The sequence below is a fragment of the Phoca vitulina genome, unplaced genomic scaffold, assembly GCF_004348235.1.
Source record: "Phoca vitulina isolate PV1807 unplaced genomic scaffold, GSC_HSeal_1.0 scaffold1, whole genome shotgun sequence".
NCBI lineage: Eukaryota > Metazoa > Chordata > Mammalia > Carnivora > Phocidae > Phoca > Phoca vitulina.
In genome coordinates, this window is record NW_022589704.1 from 65,810,733 (window position 1) to 65,834,061 (window position 23,329).

Consider the following 23,329-nt stretch of genomic DNA (forward strand, 5'->3'; position numbering starts at 1 on the left):
TTTATCTAAAGTTGAGTCTTGAAATTTCAAGCTCTACTGTTCAAGTCTCTCTAGGATACAGAAGTTTAAAAAGAAGAAAAAGAGCCTCAGAACATGTCCTCTCCTCATGTAGCTTACTTCCTAGAGAAGGGATTTGCCAGTAGAGGGTTTTGGACAGAGTGACATTGTGTTTTTAGCCTTGGGGAAGGATCTCTGTACCTTCCAGATTAAAAGTATATTCTAAGGGGGATAAAGGAAGGGTAGAAGCAGGAAAACTGATTAGGAGGCTATTAAAGAATTTGAATGCAAAATATTATAAGATTATTTGAACTATAGGTTCATCCTTAAGTTCTTTTGTATTTACATTTTTGTGAGTTATTTCTATTTTTTACATGGTTTTAGGGGATTTATTTACTCGAAATCTTTGTTATTTTGATAACATTTAAAGTTATTTAAGTCATTTTTGCACTTAAATATTTGACTGCTTACTTGTATCGCTGTTGTGTTAACTCATACCTATAAAGACTTTATAATATTTATTGTGTTTTAGTTGACCCTGAAAACTTGCTTGTTGGTCGCCACTTCATCATCATGCTCTCCACAGCTGCCTTTACTCTGCCTTTGTCCTTGTATCGAGATATAGCGAAGCTTGGAAAGGTAACTTACATCTAAGGCTCAGAAATGCACTTTGTTACCTGCACTAATTTTGTCAAATGACTGTCTACGTAGCCAAGTTCTTAATTACAGTATTTATCTTAGTTTCTTTCTTACCTTTCTTTCTAAGGTAGATACTCTGATGTCAGACACCATACTTCCAATTTAGAAAATAAAAAAAACTATACTTACACCAAGTCTAATTTGCTGAAAAAAATGTTCTATCATTTTTTACAGATAGTAGTTTAAATAATTTAAATTTAGACTAAATTTAAGAAGTAAGGATGAGGGGCGCCTGGGTGGCTCAGTTGGTTAGGCAACTGCCTTCGGCTCAGGTCATGATCCTGGAGTCCCTGGATCGAGTCCCGCATGGGGCTCCCTGCTCGGCAGGGAGTCTGCTTCTCCCTCTGACCCTCCCCCCTCTCATGTGCTCTCTCTCATTCTCTCTCTCTCAAATAAATAAAATCTTGAAAAAAAAAAAGAAGTAAGGATGAATCACTTCACTGGCTCAAAATTTTTTTGTAAACTACAGTGTGTTTCATCCAGTGAATTATGGATATTATTGTGTCATTGATTAATTCATGAGAATTTGGCCAGTGTATATGGTTCTTATTGCTAAAGAGAAATGATGATGCATTTCTAATGAAACCAACCAAATAATTATTCAACTCACCATATAAGCTCATCTGCATAGGTTAGCCTTTATCTACCTGTATTTTTATTTCCTTACTCTCAAGGAGTGTTGGAGTGTTTGTATTTTATGCAAAATATTATTGGCATTATATTTACACTATGCCAAGCATTCTGATGAAAAGTTTTTAAAAAGAGCTATTTATATATTTTTATGTTCTAATTTGAAAAGTCCAACAGTTGAGTGAATTTTACTTTGCACTGTGACGTTTCATATGTATTCACAGTTATGGATCCTTCCTTAAGGATCTTGTTATGGATCCTATTACCCACAGTCCTTCCAGGTAAAGCTGAGAGTGGAGATGATATTCCAAATATTCTGACCACTCTACCTTTGTTCCCTAACAGACTTCCAGAAATAAACAAGAGTCCATCAAAAGTGGCTTTTTTATGAATTATCTGAAATGCTGAACAATTTTCCATTTCCCATGTTGTAGACATAAATGTTATCTTCGGAGAGCAGAAGGCCAGGCATTCATGAAAAGAAAGCTAATATTCTATCATATTATTAATACCTGAACATTTTCCCCTAAGTCTCTCTTAAGTGTCATATTGGAATATTAAGTAAATCTCCCAGTGAGCAAACCCAGAGTAGCTAGGAGCCCTGATCTGGAGTCAGGGTGCTTGCATTTGAATTCTCCTTCTGCCACGTTCTAGCTGTGTGACCTTGGGAATGTTACTTAAAATCTCTTCCTCAGTAGAGGACTCGTAACAGACCCTTCTTTCTAGTTAAAAACTAACAACCCAGGAAACAAGGTTAATGATAACCAAAGAAACAGAAACTATTTTACATTATGTTTTTTCTTATTAGAGAAAGAAATCTAAAATGTGCTTATCCATTAAAAAAAATTAAGGGCAGAAACACAGATCTAATAATGAGTGCACAGAACACTCTATACACACAGACCAGTTTATATTTTAACCAGTTGAAATAGTGACCGAATAGAAAGGAAAAAGCAAAGACTTTAGAAACACAGACCAAAGGGCAAAATCAAATAGGAAAAATAGACTAACAGAGCTAGAGAACAGAAAGAAAAAAGGAGAGGCACCCCAAAAATGTGTGTGAGTGAGTGTGTGTGGGGGGGTCCTGTCTTGATAGGTAGAGGGTAAGGTAAAGACAGAAGCAGAAGAAGCAGTTATAGATAGAAAAAAAGCACAGGTCAACACCAAAATAGGACCTGAAGAAGAAAGAAAACAACTTCCCTTTGACTTTTATAACCTAAAATCACCAGTTTTGTATTCTATTCAGTAAGCCACTAAAAACATTTAAAGCTATGTCGCAAGATTAGTTATATATACTTGCCTCCCTATTTGGGGAAAAAAATAATACTGTGGTCTGATAAAAAGTTACGTGTCTGGGATTATCAATAGTAGTCTGTAAGAAAAAACTACTGCAGGATTATATAAACAAAAGCTGTATATATGTTTTCTCAAGTAAAAAGAGAAACACCTAATATTTTCAATTCAATAATCTCTCTTCCAAACTGACCATATCTTCACATTTTCTTTTGCAGATCTCTTTTCTTTCAACAGTTTTAACAACTCTGATTCTTGGAATTGTAATGGCAAGGGTAGTCTCATTGGGTCCATACATGTAAGTTTTGTTGCTATATTGGTTAGTCTTTAATTTATAGCCTTCACATAGATATTTATATGACATATTGCAAATGCTGAAGTATAAAGTAATCATGGTACCAGAAGCACCATTTATCTTAAGTATTTGACAAGATGAGAGAAGATGATTACATCTAAGTGGACAGGCATTTTTCACTTGGCCCCTCCATGGCTGATGAGATTAAACTGAGTTTACTTAGCATGTTAATGACTGGTCCTAAGAATTAGAATAAGGAAGAGATCTAGAATAGTGAGAAATAGGAATGAAGTAGAGCACTCGGGAGGGAAAATGGTAAATGGCAGAAATTTTTGTATTATCCCAGAGATGGATTTGTTCTTAACAAAGTTTCACCAAAATAGGCTGAAATGAGAAGAGTAAAGAATATAATAGAAGTTTTCTCCATTAGAGGAAATGTAATCACTTTGCAAACCACCGTTTATTCTCTACTAAGATTATATTCTTTGATTATTTTGTGTTAAAATGTTTGTCATTTGTGAACTGATTGTGGTAGCTTGTGAATGTTACCTGTGAGGGGGGAAAGAAAAGGAAACCTGTTGAGTAACTATCTGTGATAATGTGGTTCCCAAGGTAACTTCTTTTTCCTATTGATTAACTGTCCTGCAAGATCACATCATTTTCAACTTCATGTGCTTATGTCTGGCTTCTTAGTCTACCAGGAAAATTCCAAAAATTATGCCTCAAATTTATTTTGAAGGAATTATGAAACATCTAGTCTAATTGCATTTGATACAACCTTTATTTTGAAAAAAAAAACACCTATTTTTTTAAAATTTTTTAAATTGAAATAAAAGAGAAAAGCATAAATATCTATCATGTTTATATTAATGTTTTCAAATAACTGAATCCCAGTTCATGGTTGTATTAGCTCGGGCTGCCAGAACAAAATACATATAGGGGTCTTAAACAACAGAAATTTATTTTCTCATAGTTCTGGAGGCTGCCAGCAGTCAGGTTTTGGTGAGAGGTCTCTTCCTAGTTGTAGAAAGTTACCTTGCTGCTGTGTCTTCACAGGGCAGACAACGAGAGAGACAGCAAGCTCTCTGGTATCTCTACTTATACGGACACTAATCCCATCAAGCATGCCCTGTCCTCAAGACCTCCTGTAAACCTAATTATCTCCCAAAGTCTCCATCTCCAGATACCATCACAAAGGGGCTCTGGCTTCAATATACGAATTTTTGGAGGGGACACAATTCAATCCTTAGCAATAGCAGTTTTAAAACGCACCCAGTTCCCTTCACTGTGGCCATTTATTCTCTCATTTAGTGAACGCTTACTGAATGCCTGTTGTTTCTAGCTATTTTGCTGCACCCTGAGAGAAAAAGAGCAGAGAGGCAAAAGTCAGCACCTGTTGCAAGTTGTTCACAATCAAGTAGTGAACATTTTAAAAACAAAAAAGAAGAAAAAGAAACAGCAGTGCAGGGCACCTGGGTGGCTCAGTTGGTTAAGTGACTGCCTTCGGCTCAGGTCATGATCCTGGAGTCCCAGGATCGAGTCCCACATCGGGCTCCCTGCTCAGCAGGGGGTCTGCTTCTCCCTCTGCCCTCTTCCCTCTCGTGCTCTCTGTCTCTCATTCTTTCTCTCTCAAATAAATAAATAAAATCTTAAAAAAAAAAAAAAAGAAACAGCAGTGCAGTAGAAGTGCAAAATAGAAGGATTAGAGCAATAGCAGTGCCAAAGAAGAGAGTGCTTAATAGGAAAAAAAATACGATCTGGGTGTTTTGAAAGATGGATCTGAATTGTTTCAGATAGAGAAAAGCGTAAAAGGCATTCCCGGCCCAGGAAAGGTAAGCATAAAAGCACAAAAGCATATGTTAAATTCTACTGACATTTATTTAGTATCTACTGTATTGGTACTGTATTCATCTCTGATTTTCAAAAGCTGAATTTATACAACAAAAAGCCATTAAATATATTGAACAGAATACAATAAATAATTCTTGGTTAATGGTTTCAATTGTGTAAGGCAAATTTTTTTTAAAGATTTTATTTATTTATTTGACAGAGAGAGACAGCCAGAGAGGGAACACAAGCAGGGGGAGTGGGAGAGGGAGAAGCAGGCTTCCCGCGGAGCAGGGAGCCCGAAGCGGGGCTCGATCCCAGGACCCTGGGATCATAACCTGAACTGAAGGCAGACGCTTAACCGACTGAGCCACCTAGGCACCCCAAGACAGAACTTTTTTTATTGGAGCTTTTATTATGAAAAATAATATATAATATATAATAATATATATAATATAATAAAAGATCTTATAGATTTGGCAAATATAGTACTATGAGGCAATATTGAGGGAAAAACCCAAGTAGCTAAAAGTTGGAGATAAATAATAATTAACTGAGCCCCAAGGGGTTAGTTTAAAACAATGATTTTCGACTTGAGCATCATATTAGAATTACCTGAGTAGCTTTAAAAAATACTGATGCCAGGGCCCACTTTGAGAGATTCTGAGGGATTTGGTCCAGGAACCAATTCATTATTGAACAGCTGTGAGTTTGTGAGCAAGCATCTAGAACCTCTTGGTTTCAAGAGATTAAAATCATGAGTACACATTTGAACTGACATATCATTTCTAAAAATAGACCATAGATTTTGTGTTATTTTAGGCACTCTTGTGCTGTTATTTTTCATGATTCATTCTCCACTTATTGTTTTGGTACCTTTTTTTATACAACCTGTGTGTGAGATACTATTGTGAATACAAAGAGAAAATATCTCTGCTCTCAAGGGGCTCACCATTTAGTGAGGAAGATAAGGTTGCACAAATGACTGTCATATAGATAAGTGTATCTTGATACAAAGGAAAGAGAAAGGAGAGGCCACTTCCTGGTGGTGCTAAATGAATTGATTTTATGGCCAAAGAGCTATTAATTTCTGTTGTAAACAAAATGTGGTCTGTATCTTTCTAACCTTCCTCGAGCGGTGATATCAGACTTCATCTGAGCCTTTGAAATTTTTCTAATAACAGGGATTATTTACTTAACTCTTTCAATATTTAGATGTTAAAGAAGTGTGTATTTTTTTTTTTTTTAATGCTGGGCCACCGTTTATTTCTGTTTGAATACTATGGCAAACAACTTCTGTTTGTCCAGATTTACAATCAAGCTAATCAAATCCCATGTTCAAGGGTTGGCATAATAGCTAGTCAGGCAGGATTCTTTCTGAAATATGACAGCCACGAATGCTTATAATCCATAAAACATGAGAAATTCAATAGTCCATGTGTGTTTTTCCTCATTTTTGGTTCAGAGGAATAATAGAAAAGCTGTCCTTTTTCATAGGGCTTTTAAAATGGTATTTGGAAAAGATCTTTAAACCTGCTATCAGAAAAGAGGAAGGTCTATAATGGCTACTGGTGTTGACCTTGTTACTATGGAAACATCTTTTTAGTAGTTGTGTTTTAAAAATAAAACACACAATTCAATTTCCTTTTCCATAACTCATAAGGCTGTAAATTCTGCTTTTTTGATATGATTTCAAATATCTTATAGTCCAAAGACTTTCAGTTCTCTTTGGAAATAATGTTCATTTTTATTGTATTTTCTAACCTTTTGCTTTCTTAAAAACTGAGGTGGCAAGGCAATTTAATTGCTTTCTAGAAAGTGTGCTAGTATCAAAATGCAATGACAGTTCTTCCTTTTTTTTCAAACTACAATTGGGGGCATTATCACTGTGAAAATCTTCATTCTGTGCCTCATTAATATTCCATTCTTTACATTCAGAATGGAAATGATAACATGCAATCCAAATTTACAATTATTTTCTCTTCATCTAACATCTCTCTTACAACATTTTAATCCTTAATGTGGTATTCCAAACATAATTCCAAAAAGTGTGTCCATACTTTCAACAGGCATTTATGAACATAAAATGTGCCATCTCCAAGGATCTCAAGACATATTAGTTTCTTTACCCCTTATCTATTCTAGCCCTGAAATTCTACAGTTTGATGCTATACATAAAGAGGATCTAGAGGGGATTAAAGAAAGGATCAGGAAAAAACAGGTAAAGACAGAGGAATAGTACATATTTGAAAAAGGGAATAATTAGTTCTGTCAAACACTAGCCGTTGATTTTTTTATGATTAAATTATTGCCTTTTTTATTACAAAACACAGCAACCATAGAACCCTAACTGCTTAAAGCAAAAGAAAATTTATCGTCTCGGGGTGCCTGGGTGGCTCAGTCGTTAAGCATCTGCCTTCCGCTCAGGTCATGATCTCAGGGTCCTGGGATCGAGCCCCGCATCGGGCTCCCTGCTCAGCGGGGAGTCTGCTTCTCCCTCTCCCACTCCCCCTGCTGTGTTCCCTCTCTCTCTGTGTCTCTCTCTGTCAAATAAATAAATAAAAATCTTTAAAAAAAAAAAAAAAAGAAAATTTATTGTCTCACATAACTTTAAAGTTCATGGGCATTCCTGTTATCAGATTTGGTTGGGTTTAGGAGTTTAATCAATGAAATCAGACATGGTTTCTCTTTTTTCACTTCTTGGCTTTGCCTCCTGTTTTGGCTCCAGTTTCTGAAAGGCTCTCCCCTCATTGTGCTGAGATGACAGTAGCAGAACCAGCCTACATCCATCCATTCAGGTCCAAATCTATAAAAAGAGAATGAGCTTTCTCTTTTAGATTACCTCCAGCCTTACTTGGACTGATTAGCTCCAATGAGGACCCATTATGATCCCAAACCTAATATCATGGCCTCTGTTGACTTGCTTGTGTTTATGTTACATGCCTACTCTTGATGCTAAGGATACGGTCAGCCCCACTCACTAAATCACATGGACAGAGAATAGAGGAAAAGGCGATCCCAAACAAAGTCAAGGCAATGATGCCAGAAGAGGGAGTAGCCACTTGCATAGTAGAAGCTATAGATGTCCACTTCAGCTGACAGGAGGTTACTGGTAATGGTATGGATGGACACCAGGTTAGAGAGAATTAAGATGCAACTGAATAATAGGGAAGTGAATTTGGCAAATACCCACCTCCTTTTGTTTTTTAAGAGCATCAAGGAATGAAAATAACATGACAAAATAGTGGCTTGAGACAGTAAGATCTCCAATAAATACTTTGTGTTTTTTTTTACCATGGGAGATATTGAGCACATTATAGGTCAAGCCAAAAGATGGAACCCAAGTCCCCCAGGAGATCTTGAAAAGTTGGAATTTATAGTATAGAGCAATCTTTAAAGAGGAACTGGGATGCTTCTTCTTCCTCTTGGCACAATAAGATCAAATATAGAGAGTAAAATATGATTACATTCTGAAGACCAGTGAAGGGCATTTGAATGTTCATACCCAGTAGGCTCTATTTTTTCAGAGATGAGATTTTTATCTGAAAGTGTGGTAGACAAAGGTATGTTCAGAAGCTGAATATTTTAGTTGGTTATATTTGCAAGTTTCACCTAGGAAGTGAGAAGGGATCTACACAAAGGAATAAAATAATCACACTATATGTTAAATTATCTTAATTTGTATTTTATGTGTTTTCTTGTGTATTTTATGCCTTTCAGACAATTGTAAGCTCCATGAGAACAAGGATCACATTTGTTTTTTCAGCATCATATACCCATTATTCAGCACAGTGCCTAACACAGAATTAGAATTGCAGCAAAAAACTGTCAAATGATCACTTGAATAAACCAATGGTCCCTTGGGCCTTCTGCTTTTGGTTGATTCAACTTGGAAATTAACTAACCATAATTTTGAAGTAATGAAACAATAAAGACTATCCTGGGATGATAAAAATTTCAAGAGCATTCCCTGTCAAAGAAAATTTTCCTAAACCTACTTCCATGCTAGCAAAATTAGCTAACTCATTTGCTAAAATACCATTTGACTCCAAGTTCTGCAACACTGTTAGAATTAGTGGTACATTTAACTAGACAGATTACCTACATGAAGGAACAAATAGAACCATCGTTTGACTTAAGTCTACATGCAAACAGGAAAAAACAACTGCAAGACAATATATTCTCAGAGAAGATTAGTCTAGTCACTGTGCTAGTGGAGCTGGAGGAATAGTCTAGACTACTCCGTGTTAAGAACCTATTCCACTCATCATCAATTATTTTTATAAATGGCTGCCATAGTGAGGTTTGCCACCTGTATGTTATTTCCAGCGAGAAGCCAGACTGGTCTGTGGTATAGATTCACAACCAAAGAGCAAAAATAGTCAACAAGCATTTATGAAATATCTAGCTGATGCCAGTCATTCATCTAGGTATTTGGGCTATGAAGATGAAGAAAGCATAGTCCCTGACCTTCGATACCTATAGTTTATGGATGGGAAGAATAGACATTTGGAAGATAATTTCAATATAATAATTCATAGAATTATGAGAAAGTGCCTTGGAAACAGAGAAAGGCCCCTTAGCCCAACCTGGGCCGGCAGGTAATAATATTTCAAGATAAGAGAATATGTGATCTGCTGCTTGAAAAAATGTACCAGTGTTAGTTGGATCAAAAAGGAAAGTGGAGAGGGCGCCTGGGTGGCTTAGTTGGTTAAGCGACTGCCTTCGGCTCAGGTCATGATCCTGGAGTCCCTGGATCGAGTCCCGCATCGGGCTCCCTGCTCAGCAGGGAGTCTGCTTCTCTCTCTGACCCTCCCCCCTCTCATGTACTCGCTCTCTCTCATTCTCTCTCTCTCAAATAAATAAATAAAATCTTTAAAAAAAAAAAAAAAAAAGGAAAGTGGAGAGAGGTTGGAAGCTATTGTTGGCAGAAGTGTGTGAGGCCTGGACATGTGATGTGTAATAATAGCAGAAACAGTTCAAGGTTCTAACACTGGGAGGGACCTAGAGAGGAGGGCTACTGCCATTGGTTCGGGAACTATCAAATGAAAATAAAGTGCTGCCCTTGAGAATTTTCTCAAAAACTCTATTTTGCTTATATTACTCCTCAAATATATATTTTATTACAGTTTCAATGACAGCCATGTCTCCATGTTACCTCATTTGAAAAACTAATGAGGATGGTACTTTCCTAACCCACTGACCCCCATTCTCCCGTCACCACCACCTCTGTAGCTTCTGTGTTTAAGAAGTAACTAGACTTTGGTGATTCTGAGCTGAAGGTTTGGCAAGACTGTGCAAAGAAATGATCGTAAACAGGTTGGCAGAGACCAACAGGAAGGAAAGCTTCATGTGTAACACTAAGAAATTTGAATTTGTTCTTTAGCCCATGGTGCATTGGTTTTGCAGCAGGAGAGCAACTGGAGCAAGTCTCCGTATCAATGGACTCATCCTACAGCAGAAGTGAGGATAGATTGGAAGTGCAAAGACTTGGAAGGAAGCTATCTATAGCAAGCAGCCAGGCAAAAGACAATTAAACAGTATAAGCACAAGGCTGGTAGAAATGAAGAAGAGGAAGGTGATGCCAAGGTGTCCAGCTTGGACCACCAGACTGTTAGATGGTCCAGAACTCACGATCAAAAGGAGAAAATGGGAGAGTCTGTTCAGTCAATTAGCATTTGCTTACTGGGTCAGTCACCTTTTTTAGGATCTGGGGCTGTGAAGACCAATATAACACAGTCCCTTTCTGCGGGTCTCTTATAACTCATTGTGGGTGAGGTAGGGTGGATAAACACATAAAAGATAACCTCAATAAACTGTTTAATAGAATTATGAGCATGGTGCTATAGAAACATAGAGGAAGGACCCTAGCTTCTTTTAAGTTGTTAACTAGGAGAGGAAGCAGGTCTGGGAAAATCATGGTAAATGTTTAATATTTTAGTATCTTGATTTTGAGTAACTCTTGGAATGGGGAAGAAAACAAAGAAGTCATTCAATGTTTTGGAAATGCGAGTCGAGTTTAAGAAGAGTCTGGAAGATTGTATAGGAACAATGCATAAGAAGAAAGGTGTAACCCAAGGAGAACCCACTGAAAAATAATTATCTGGAACTCATATCTGAAATTCACATTGTATTTTAATATTTTTTTAAAGATTTTATTTATTTATTTGACAGAAAGAGAGAACACAAGTAGGCAGAGTGGCAGGCAGAGAAAGAGGGAGAAGCAGGCTCCCCACTGAGCAGGGAGCCTGATGCGGGGCTTGATCCCAGGACCCTGGGATGATGACCTGAGCTGAAGGCAGACGCCCAACTGACTGAGCCACCCAGGCGCCCCCACATTGTATTTTAATTTAATAACGTTTTGTGATAAACATAGTAGAGAACCAAAACAACACTCATAATTCTAACAAGTTTTCATTCCATTAAAAAGTGAAGTGTGCCCCCTCTCACCATTCTCTGCCCTTTCGATCCCAACTCACAGAAACAGTGAACACCAACTTTTAAAGAGTTCACAGAGGAATTGGAGACAATACTGGGAAAAAAGGAAAAAGTAGATAACTATAAGAATCAAAGTTGTTGGTGTCCCAAAAGGAAAACAGGAAGTATTTGTCATGTTTATAGTGCCAAGTTGTGCAAACTTTTTATATGATTCATATTAAAAAAACCCAAAATTGTATTTTTGCAAAAAAAAAAAAAAAATCAGCATAATGTTTTATGTAAATTTTAATTCCAGATTAGCTTTATGTAAAATTTGTTTTTTAAAAAAAGAATCAGCTTTGACATTTCGAGTGATTCCCAAGAAGAACTTTCCTGAACAGCTTTCTATGTTCACATAAACCACAATTGTTTATAGAAGAGAATCAGAAGAAAGGCGAGCTGGGAGCAAAGAGGTGGCAGAGAGCTGTCAGCTGATGCCCAAGCTGGGGAAATGGGCAGACCTACCAATGTCATTAATAGCTTGTGGTGTGACAGGAAATGGGGAGCTTTTGTGTGCCAGCCAGACCACTTAACTCGCAGATGTGTCTGGTTGAAGAGGTTAATATGTAAGTCTCTCTTAGCGAAAACTCAGGCTCCGCTGAGATTATATGATCCAGGAGGTGCCCATGTGTAGCCCAAAAGAGTTTGGGCAGGTACCACAGAGAGGTGGCTGTTTGATCCTCCTGATCAGAGGTCTGACGTTCTGGGGATCAAAAGCAAGCCCCTTGAAGCTTGTTTTCATAAGTGTGTGAAGACGAGATATATTTGATAGGACCTGCTTTCTGCAGCTTTGCCTTATTGCTACTCAGCTGTTGTGGAGATAAGGTGGAGTTTGCCTTTCAAAATAGGATGAAATGTCTGAATCCAAACTGAAATAATTTTGCAAAGTGAATTTATCTCCCCTAAACTTCCCCACTCCCATCCACCCTCACACCCACAAAAGGTTTCTGAAAAGAATATAACAAGCATCTGACTGGATGTTTTAGAGTAAGGGAAGCAGTCATTCTTTTGAAAGTAATTTACCATACAAGGCTGCAAAGCTCTATAAGCCAGTCTCTATTTTTGTTAATAGTAAAATACATTAAAACACTTGAAGCATTGCGCCTTAAATGATTTAAACCTTATAGTAAACCTTCGTTCTGTTACTGTGATCTATTTGAAATTTTGTAAGACATTTTATAGGATCCTGCTTCTTCCCAGGATTGCTTTATCTGGATTTATTTTTTTCCCAAAAGAACACATTTGCATTTTTTTATAAACTCAAATATTACAAACGGCTTTTAATGAAATAGAGACTCCTCATACCAAATCCTTTTCTATTTCAGCTGTGTCTTTTGACATTTACATCTTTACTTCTGCATAATATGCTTGTAACTGTTACTTCCAGATTCTCACTCTTTTCTTATATAGTAGATGAAGATTTCTCTCTCTCAAATTATCTTTCCTTTTAAAAATGAAGCAAGATGAAACCAGAGAAGGAGACAAACCATAATCTTAATCTTAGGAAACAAACTGAGGGTTGCTGGAGGGGAGGGGAATGGAGAGATGGGGTAACTGGGTGATGAACATTGGGGAGGGTATGTGTTCTGATGAGCACTGGGTATTATATAAGACTGATGAATCACAGACCTGTACCCCTGAAACAAAAAATACATTATATGTTAATTAATTGAATTTAAATTAAAAATACTAAAATAAATAAATAAAATATAGAACACTTAAAAAAAAAAGAAGGAAATATATCCAAAGAAAAGATGAGTACAGGATGTCCACAATCGTGGCCAACTAATCATGTACAAAAAAAAAAAAAAAAAGAATAAAAAAAATGTATCTTTCCTTATTTATTTATTTATTTATTTATTTGACAGAGAGAGACACAGCAAGAGGGAACACAAACAGGGAGAGTGGGAGAGGGAGAAGCAGGCTTCCCGCTGAGCAGGGAGCCCGATGCGGGGCTCGATGCAGGACTCAATCCCAGGACCCTGGGATCATGACCTGAGCCGAAGGCAGACCCTTAACGACTGAGCCACCCAGGCACCTCTTATCTTTCCTTTTTGACCATACCCTAATATGTGGAGATATAACACCATGTTCAAAATTAGTTGTATTTCTCTTTGGGTACACTTTTTTTCCTAGAATGAATACTTGCTTTTGATTGTGGGGTTTTTTTTTAAGATTTTATTTATTTATTTGAAGAAAGAGAGAGAGGAGAGAGCACAAGCAGGGGGAGCGGCAGTGGGAGAGGGAGAAGCAGGACCCTGGGATCATGACCTGAGCCGAAGGCAGACACTTAACCAACTGAGCCACCCTGGTGCCCCTTTGATTGTGTTTTTAACCATATTTAGCTGGATGTCCAGTTTAGCTTTTTTTTTTTAAGACTTGGAGTTTTTTGAAGCAGTTTTAGGTTCACAGCAAATTTAAGAGGAAGCCACAGAGATTTTCTATATACTCACTACCCACACACACGCATAGCCTCCCCCTTATCCGTATCCCCCACCAGAGTGGTACGTTGGTTGCAATTGATGGACCCAGATTAGTACATTATAATCATCAAAGTCTATAGTTTATAATAGAGTTCACTTTTGTGTTGTACATTCTGTGGGTTTGTACTAATGTATAATGTCATGTATCCATCATTATATTATCATGCAGAGTATTTTTGCTGCCCTAAAAATCCTCTGTGCTCCATCTGTTCACACCCTTACCCCAACCTCCAACCCTAAGCAACCACTGATCTGTTTTCTGTCTCCACGGTTTTGCCTTCTCCAGAATGAAATATCGTTGGAATCATACAGTGTGCATGTAGCCTTTTCAGAGTGGCTTCTTTTACTTAGCAATATGCACTTAAGATTTCTCCACGTCTTTTCATGGCTTAACAGTTCATTTCTTTTTAGCACTGAATAATATTCCATTGATTGGATATATCACAGTCTATCTATTCACCTACTGAAGGACATCTTGGTTGCTTCCAAGATGTGGCCACTATGAATAAAGCTGCTATAAACATCGTGTTCAGGTTTTTTCATGAACAGAAGATTTCAAATCCTTTGGTAAATAACAAGAAATGCAAGTGCTGGATTGTATGGTTAGAGTACGTTAGTTTTGTAAGAAGCCACCAAACTGTATTCCAAAGTAGCTGTATGATTTTGCATTCCCTTCAGTAAAGAATGAGTCCCTTTTACTCCCCATCCTCATCAACATTTGGTGTTAGTGTTCTGGAGTTTGGCCATTCTGATAAGTGTGTAGTGGTATCTCATTATTGTTTTAATTTGCATTTCCTTGATGACATATGATATGGTACATCTTTTCATATGCTTATTTACTATCTGTATATATTCTTTGGTGAGGTGTCTGTTAAGGTCTGTGGCCCATTTTTATGTGGATTGTTTGTGTTCTTATTGTTGAGTTTTAAGTGTTCCTTGTACTTTTTAGATAACAGTATTTCACGAGATGTGTCTTTTGCAAATATTTTCTCCTAGTTTAGCTTTTGATTTTGATCATTTTTGTTACTCCTTCACCAAATGCTCAAACATAAAGTAATCTACAGATTTTATTATTTTTCTTGGAGACCTCCCTCCCAGAGTCTTCCACCCCCTTGCTCCTTTCTGAATGGATTGATTTCCGTTTGCTGCCCCACTGTCATTCTAGGCTTCCTTTTACCTCTTTTTTGTGTTAGATGCCTTATATCCAGGATCTCGTGTCTTTAATTTTTCTTTATTTTCTCCATTTTCCTTGGCATCTGACATAGCTTTCTATTGTCTGTGAGTCTTGCACACACGGGAGTTTGAGCTCTTTTTTCATCATTAGATCCCTCTATGTGCTTGTTACTTCCACCATTCTCTGCAGTTACCATGTAAGCATCTACTTTCCTGTTCCCAAAATGTCTTTTCCACTGATGTCTCTTTTCCATTATCCGCTCCCCCATGGATTTATCCCCATTTTAAATTCCTTTAATATCATTTTAGTAAGGTCTGAGAAGGGAAAGATAGTAAATGTATGTGGCCCATCCACTATGTTTCATTGGATGTCCAAGTTTAACTTTTGATGGATTAATTTGCCTGAGGATTTAAGTACAAATTCAAACATTTTTTTGAAAATATATTTGTCTCCTTAGAGAAGTTTTTTGTTGTTGGTGGTGGTTTTTTTTGGGTTTTTTTGTGGGGCTTGCAACTGTGACCTGAAGGGAGTAGAGCTGCGGTACCTGTGTGCAGGTGGAGGATGATGAGCAAATTCTGTCTCAAAATTTATCCAATTACTGGATTATCTAATCCCCTTCTCTGACTCTTAGTTTACAGCTGCTATTATGGGTTGATTACTGGATTGAGAGATTAGGAAAGAAAAGAAAAAACAATTACCATCTGTATTGGCACTTAATTTAAAGCTTTGGGAGGAGATAGCTATGAAAAACAATGACTAAACTAAGATTTTTATCTTGTTTTGCTGGGTATTTCTTTATTTAGCACCCAAAATTGGGAATTGATTATTTCTGCCTGTCCTTTATGCATTCAGCAAAAGTTACTGTGTCTTCTATATGGAAAAAATCATGAGAGAATATTTCCCGTTGCTTCCAAAAACTATTAAACACACACACGCACGCACATACACATGTCTCAAGATTTTATATGTGTAAGGCCGTTTTACCTTATTAAAACAAAATGCAGAACTTCCAAGTAATTCATGAAAGTGAAACTCTTGTCTCTAAGAAGGCAGTGCTAAGTGTTCAAGAAATGAACTTAAATGTCACTGTACTTATATTTTATCAATGCCAATGATAAAATATAAATACATTCTTTCATAATCTTTCTCTTTGGTAAAATGCAAAAGGAAGAACTTTTATCTTAGCAATACTGACAGAATAAAAACCCTTTCTATAATTTGAAATTGATATAACAAAAAATAATAAGAATAACCCTTAATTTGTGTATGTGTGCCTGCTTGCGTGTATGTATAGATAGAAGCTTTAAAATGTAAAAGGGTAATTTTAAACTTTTTTTTCTTTTAAGTGATTAGTCTAAGATATTATCTGGTGATTAAATAATCAGGCAGTTTGCCTCTCTATTCATTTTAGATGTCAAATATCTTCAGGTTTAATGAGTGCCCTCTTTTATTGAAACATTTAATTATCTTCTCTTGATGGTAATCTCCACACCACTGCAGCAAAATTTATCATATCAACACAGAGCTACAGCTCAGCCAGGGAGACTGATGGCTGGGCGAAGGTCTAAACCCTGGAGTGAGGTGAGCAGCTCCACATACCCTGAGATTGTCAAAAATGGCCTTATGCGGCTGGAGGTTGCACCAATTTGACAGACCCAGTGGTGCAGAGAATTGGTCTATGGAATAGAATACTAAATATTTACTGTGAATATCCAAAGCATAAATGAATCATTTCATCTTTTTCATCATTATCAACCAAAGGACTGCCCGTTTGCTAGCATGTATGTCTACTCTCAAGATTAATCATTCATTTATTTTAAGTAAAATAGCTCAACTTCCTCAAGGTCCCTTCATTCTCTAAAAGAATATGAATACCATGATGAAGATTGTGTTTTGTGTACTTGCAAGGTCCTTATAGCTGGACTAAGACATGTTTTGTTACTTTAATGGTAACATAAGGAAAGGGAGAGAGAGTGGAAGGAGGTCTCATCCAACTTCTGTTGTCCACTATATAATACACTCTTTCATTCATTTTCTCATTTAACCCTATGTCAGATATGTAGATAGAATTATTAATATTGTCTCTGTTTAACAGAGAAAACTGGGACCAGAGTCATTAAGTAATCTGCCCCAAGGCACTCTGCGAGTTTATCAGAATGCTAAGATTTAAATCCAAGTCTGCCTGACCTCAAAACCTGTGTTGTTTTTTTTTTTTTTCTATTACAGCTTTCTGTATCCCATATGGTTTTTCTTAGTCATGAGAAATGTTGTCCTTCACAGAGGAAATTAAGTTCATTATTGTTTTCGTTGTCCTTTATTGATATTAACCACAGTTTGGTCTGTAGTCAGCAAATAATCACAGTAAATAAAAGAAGCAGGTAGGAACCACATAGAGGTAAAAAGCTAGTCCATTCATCAGCAGGTAACATTAACACTTGCTGAAGAGACGCTATTGACCTCAGCTGGACTAATTTCAGAACTATTGGCTTCCATTGCAAACTCTAGACACACACCAGTGAATGCAGTTGGTTTCAGTTCCTCAGGGAAATAAACTTCAACAGTAGCAATCGAAGAATCTAAAACAAAGAGGAATTGGAGAGTAGTTCTTATTCTGGGATTTCTTCAGAAGAAAACTTGCCTCACTTTGTACAAAATAAATACTCCAGAAGAGTTGTGTGTTAATTAATGTGTTAGAATTTGAATGATCATTTGAAAACCATTTCCTGTTTATAGGTAATTTAATGTGAATTATACTTTAAAATTTAAAAAAGCACTCATCCTATAATTCAATTATTTAATACAAATTAAATTTCAATTATTTGACTCATATTTTATAGTATTTCAATTATGACTATTATGTACTATGTGTTTTCTGCCAGGTCTCTATTCATAATAACAATTTCAGTTTGTTTCTCCCAGTTTGTTGGGGTTTTTTTGTTGGTGGTGGTGGGTTTTTTTTTTTGCTTTTTTTTTTTATTTTGAAGACTCTCTGATATTCATGGTTCTTTATAAGTTAACAAAGTATTTTTCTGTTTATTGTTATACTCAACTCCTCCATTCTTCTATTTGCCCTTCAGAAAACTCAAGTAGTAAACAATACTGAAATATATAGCATAAGCTACACTATAGGAAAAAAAAATTTTTTAAGATTTTATTTATTTATTTGACAGAGAGAGTGAGAGAACACAAGCAGGGGGCAGGGGCAGAGAGAGAGGGAGAAATAGGCCTCCTACTGAGCAGGGAGCCCAACAAATGGGGCTTGATCCGAGGAGCCCAGGATCATGACCTGAGCCAACGGCAGACACTTAACCTACTGAGCCACCCAGGCACCTCTACACTGTAGGAAAAAATTAAACCTCTTTAGGTAATTTCTTTAACTCTTAGTTAAAAACTCTTAGTTTTTACTAATTCCTTAAGTCCTTAAGCGTCTGCCTTCGGCTCAGGTCATGATCCCAGGGTCCTGGGATCGAGCCCCGCATCGGGCTCCCTGCTCAGCGGGAAGCCTGCTTCTCCCTCTCCCACTCCCCCTGCTTGTGTTCCCTCTCTCGCTGTGTCTCTCTCTGTCAAATAAATAAATAAAATCTTAAAAAAAAAAACAAAACACTATAATACAGTGGTGTTCTAGATGATATAGAATATACACCAATATAGTCCAAGATAGTTGATTTGTTTCTTTTGTCTTTTTTTCTGCAGTATCCTCAGAGATTTAGAACAGTGATTGCTACATTGGTAGTGGTCAACAAATATTTGTTGAAAACTGAATGAATTGAACAAGGGATTAGAAAGCAGGAAGAATGTAGTTTCAGTTGTAGAGTATATATGGAAATTTAAGGCTAAAAATTAGGTTCAGATCCAGAAAGGTTTTATGTAGAAAATATTGTATAATCATAAAAAGTTCAGGAAGCAGGAAATTGGGCTAGACCTTTTTGAAATAATTTTCTATATTTACTTCAATATTTATCAGCAATAGACTATCATATTTAAAAGTCAATTCATTTCTCTTTCCCTAGAGGTAACTATTATTCTTAAATTGGTTTAAATCATTCCTATTTATGTTTTTATACTTGCACTATGCATTTATGTATTGACAACAATATCTAGTATTGATTAGTATGTTTGTAAAATATACATAAATAACCACTATGGTAAAAAAAGAAACGCACATTCTCTTCTATAACTCATGATTTTTCCTTTAGCTTTGTATGCTGTATATTTCCATTTTGTTACAGTTAGCCCTGAGGGACTCTTTTTAATTGTTCTTATGGCACACAATTTTATGATTATGTCATGTTTCACTTAGGGATTTATTTATCAATTCTATTGCTTGAAATTGAGGTAGTTTCCAAAGTTTGGCTAATATGAACAATGCACTAGTGAACATCCTTATCCATATCTTTGTGTGCACATGTGTACTTTCCTACCCTAGGATATATATGTAGAAATGAAATTGTTTGCTTACAAGTTTTGAGTGCCTTCAACTTTACTAGATACTATCAAACTCTTCTCCTAAGTGCTTTACAATTTACAGTTCCCTCTGTAATAATTTCAAGTTCTCTTTTCCCAGCAATTTATCAACTTTGCTATTGTTGAATTAAGTGTGAAATGTCTTTTTGTATGGATTTCATTTGAGTTTCTCTGATTATAAAGGAAAGTGAGCAACTGATAGCATAAATGTTGACCATTCTCATTTCCTTTTCTGTCAATTGACTATTGTTCATTGCTTATTGGAATATCTTCTAGGCATGACAAATCTCATTTACAAGTTTTTAGCTTATCTTTATATTTTAACTTTGTTTATGGATTATTTTATTATACAAACATTATCAGGTTTATCAATCCTTACTATTATGTTGCTTTTACGGGTTTTTTAAAAAAATATTTTCTCCTTGAATATCATATTTTATTCTTTGAATTTAAATATTAATTTGGGGGAGAATTGACATCTACATGATATTGAGTCCTCCTATTCATATATTGGATATGGTATATCTCTCGATTTATATGTGTCTTTCCATACAGTTATATCATGCCATTACGATTATGCATATCTTTAAAAATATGTAGTGTTTTTATTGCCACTGCCATTTAAAAAACATTTTATTTGGTTATTATTTATGTACCTCAACCGTCATGATTTTCATGTATCAAGTATATATTTCATATATCCAGTAACCTTGCTAAATACTCTTATTAATTCCAATAGCTTGTCAGCAAATTCCCCTGAATTTTCTGTGGACACAATTCTGTTGTGTTCAAATAATTTATCCATTTCCAATGATTAAGTATCTTATCACTTCTTATTTTATTGCATTAGCTAGGAATTCCTGTGATATAGTCTGGAAGCAGTGATAGTAAACATCCTTATCTGGTTTCCACCTTTAATTGTAATATTTCTAAATTTTCACTTTTAAATGTGTCATTTGCTATAGATTTTGGTAGATATTCCTGTCAGATTAAGGAAGTTCTATTTTATTAATAGCTTGCTTAGCATGTTTTTCAAAGTAAATACTGTATTGTAGACTCTTCTACATATTTTGAGAGCGCATAAGCTTTTTTTCTCCATTAATCTGTTGATGAGATGAATTACATTAACAGATTTTTCTATTATTGAACAACCCTTGCATTTATTTGAAAAACTCTTCCTAGTCATGATTTTTTCTTATACACTGCTTGTTGCATTTGATATTTCATTTTGTATTTCAACATCTATAGTCTGAAATCAGAACAGTATATAACTTCATTTTCTCAATCGTTATGGGTATCAAGTTTCCAGAAATCTCTAAATATGCCAAGGAACTTTCTCTCTCTCTCTCTCTCATGTGTGTGCGTGTGTGTGTGTGTGTGTGTGTGTGTGTGTGTGTGTAGCTGGTTGATTCTGCAACTAATTCTAATTTCAGGCTGTTTTATAAAATATTGGAAAGCCATATTCAATGTCCTTTTCCCTAGATTTGGATGCACATGCTTTCCTATCTGCAACATCTTTTTTTATTATTTTCCATCTTACAAAATCAGCATCATTGGGGTGCCTGGGTGGCTCTGTTGGTTAAGAGTCCGACTTGATTTCAGCTCAGGTCATGATCTCAGGGTGGTGAGATCAAGCCCGGAGTCAAGCTCTGCACTGAGCCTGAAACCTGCTTAAGACTTTCTCTCCCTCTCCCTCTGTCTCCCCCCCCCCGCCCCCCACCCCGGCCTCACATCACTTGCTCGCTCACTCTCTCTAAAAACTAAAATAAATAAATGAATAAACAAATAAATCATAAAATCATGCATCATTAAGGTGAACACAAAAACTTCAAAATTATGGGGCGTCTGTGTGGCTCAGTCGTTGGGCGACTGCCTTCAGCTCAGGTCATGATCCCCGGGGTATTGGGATCGAGCCTCGCATCGGGCTCCCTGCTCCGCGGGAAGCCTGCTTCTCCCTCCCCCACTCCCCCTGCTTGTGTTCCCTCTCTCGCTGTCTCTCTCTGTCAAATAAATAAATAAAAATCTTTTAAAAAGGGCGCCTGGGTGGCTCAGTCGTTAAGCGTCTGCCTTCGGCTCAGGTCATGATTCCAGGTCCTGGAATCGAGCCCCGCATCAGGCTCCCTGCTCAGCAGGAGGCCCGCTTCTCCCTCTCCCGCTCCCCCTGCCTGTGTTCCTTCTCTCGCTGTGTCTCTCTGTCAAATAAATAAATAAAATCTTAAAAAAAAAAAAAATCTTAAAAAAAAATCTTACAATCTTACAAGTTTCTGTAATTTTTAGCGCTCCTTTTCTGAATCATTTTTTAAAGACCGTGGGCAAAATCTGCCTTTTTCCCTGGTAACCTTGGCATTTGACGCGTACGCTCTTCTCGGTTAATGTTCACAGCAGCGAGAACAGTGGAGGCAGGAGGTGGGAGCAGCTCCCCCTCAAGACACGGGAGTCACCGCAAGCCTGTAACAGCCTGAGGCCTCCCTCCTAGGCTGGCTCATTCTCGAGGGCCTGTAACCACTCATTTCAAATATGGAATAATAAAAAAAAAGATACAATGTATAAATTCCACTAACTTTGACAGAGCAAAGGAGACTTTTTGTGTGTGTCTGTTTTACATGGAGTATGAATAACGAGTTTATGAAATAGGTGCATTTACACGAATTGCATTTATGGCTTTCTACAACCCTCGTTCCCCTTTTCCCCTCTGCTATCTTAATGTATTCTTTTGGGTTTCACTCAAGCCTTGCCTTTTCAGGGAAGCTGGACATCTTTGAGCCATTTTGCATACTTTTTATTAAATGACAATAGATAATATTAATAAATTGATGATATGAGTGATCAATTATTGAACACTTGACTATATGCAAGGCTCTCTTCCAAAAATCTTACATATTTTATCTCATTTAATTCACACAATAACTCAATGGATTAGGTACTACTCTTATTACTCTCATTTTATAGATATAAAAACTGAAGCACAGAAAGGTTCATCACTTGCCTAAGATCACACAGGTGGAAGGGGCAGAAGACTAACACAGGCTGTCTGATCTCAGAACCTAGCCTCTTCACTATTACTCAGGGATATATGGTAACCAGGGAGACCGAGCTCTGCCAATAGACAGGCTGGCCAATATTTTAATTCCACTAAGAAATAGGATGCCTCAGGTAATTTAAAGTTCATATCTTTCCAAAACCTCTTTGAGAAGTATTTCCACAGGTGGGAATTTGAGGTCACTTGACAGTTCAGTGTAAAAGAGATATTGGGATGAACAGCAAATCTCAGCTTCACTTACTATCTGTGGAAGCTTGACAAGTTTTATCACCACCCGGAGCTTAACTTTCCTAATGTATTAGATAGTGACAATAATATGTGAGTGTTACTGGGAAGATTGAGATATCAGAGGATAATTCCCAGAATACAGTTAAGTACATCCTCAATTAATATTAGCTCATGTCCACCTTCTTCAGTCAACTGTAGTGCCAACTATGAATTTCCCTGGGGTAGGATGAGCCTGGGGAATGAGCTCAAGGGGAAGGAAGGAAGTATTGATTAGCCGAGGAGGAACATTGCATTATTAATTTTTGTATCTCCCTCAATCAGTATCTTCAATGATGAGTGCATAACAAATGTTTGTTGTTAAATTGGTGAGTAAAAATGTCATAAAATTAAGTAGTCAGTGGTTATTTTAAATATATAAGAATAAAGTCTTTCCAAGTATTTGACATGCATTTTAGAGGACTGAGGTAAACATAACATGCATGTTCCTGGGAAATTATTTACAATTAAGGAAGATTGATGGGGGCCCCTTATTAATTTCTGACTTAAAGATACTCAGTTTTTACTGTGACACCATTTCTTGTTCTCTGACATGCTTAGGCTCGCATTTGTTTGATCATTCATTAAATTACCTGATTTATCTTCTAGACCAAAAACAGAAGATGCTTGGGTATTTGCAAAGCCTAATGCCATTCAGGCTCTTGGTGTTATGTCATTTGGTGAGT

The 23,329-nt window shown here is 36.7% G+C and overlaps 1 protein-coding gene across 2 annotated transcripts in view; it reads left to right on the plus strand.

Moving 5' to 3' along the window:
* The window catches only part of SLC38A11 (solute carrier family 38 member 11), a 51,990-nt gene that overhangs the window by 12,495 nt on the left and 16,166 nt on the right, over positions 1-23,329 (plus strand). For both annotated transcript variants that reach the window (XM_032422745.1, XM_032422815.1), the window contains 3 exons: positions 530-636; positions 2,838-2,917; positions 23,253-23,323. In XM_032422745.1, coding sequence (XP_032278636.1) covers positions 530-636; positions 2,838-2,917; positions 23,253-23,323 — 258 coding nt within the window. The remainder of the gene's footprint in view (positions 1-529; positions 637-2,837; positions 2,918-23,252; positions 23,324-23,329) is intronic.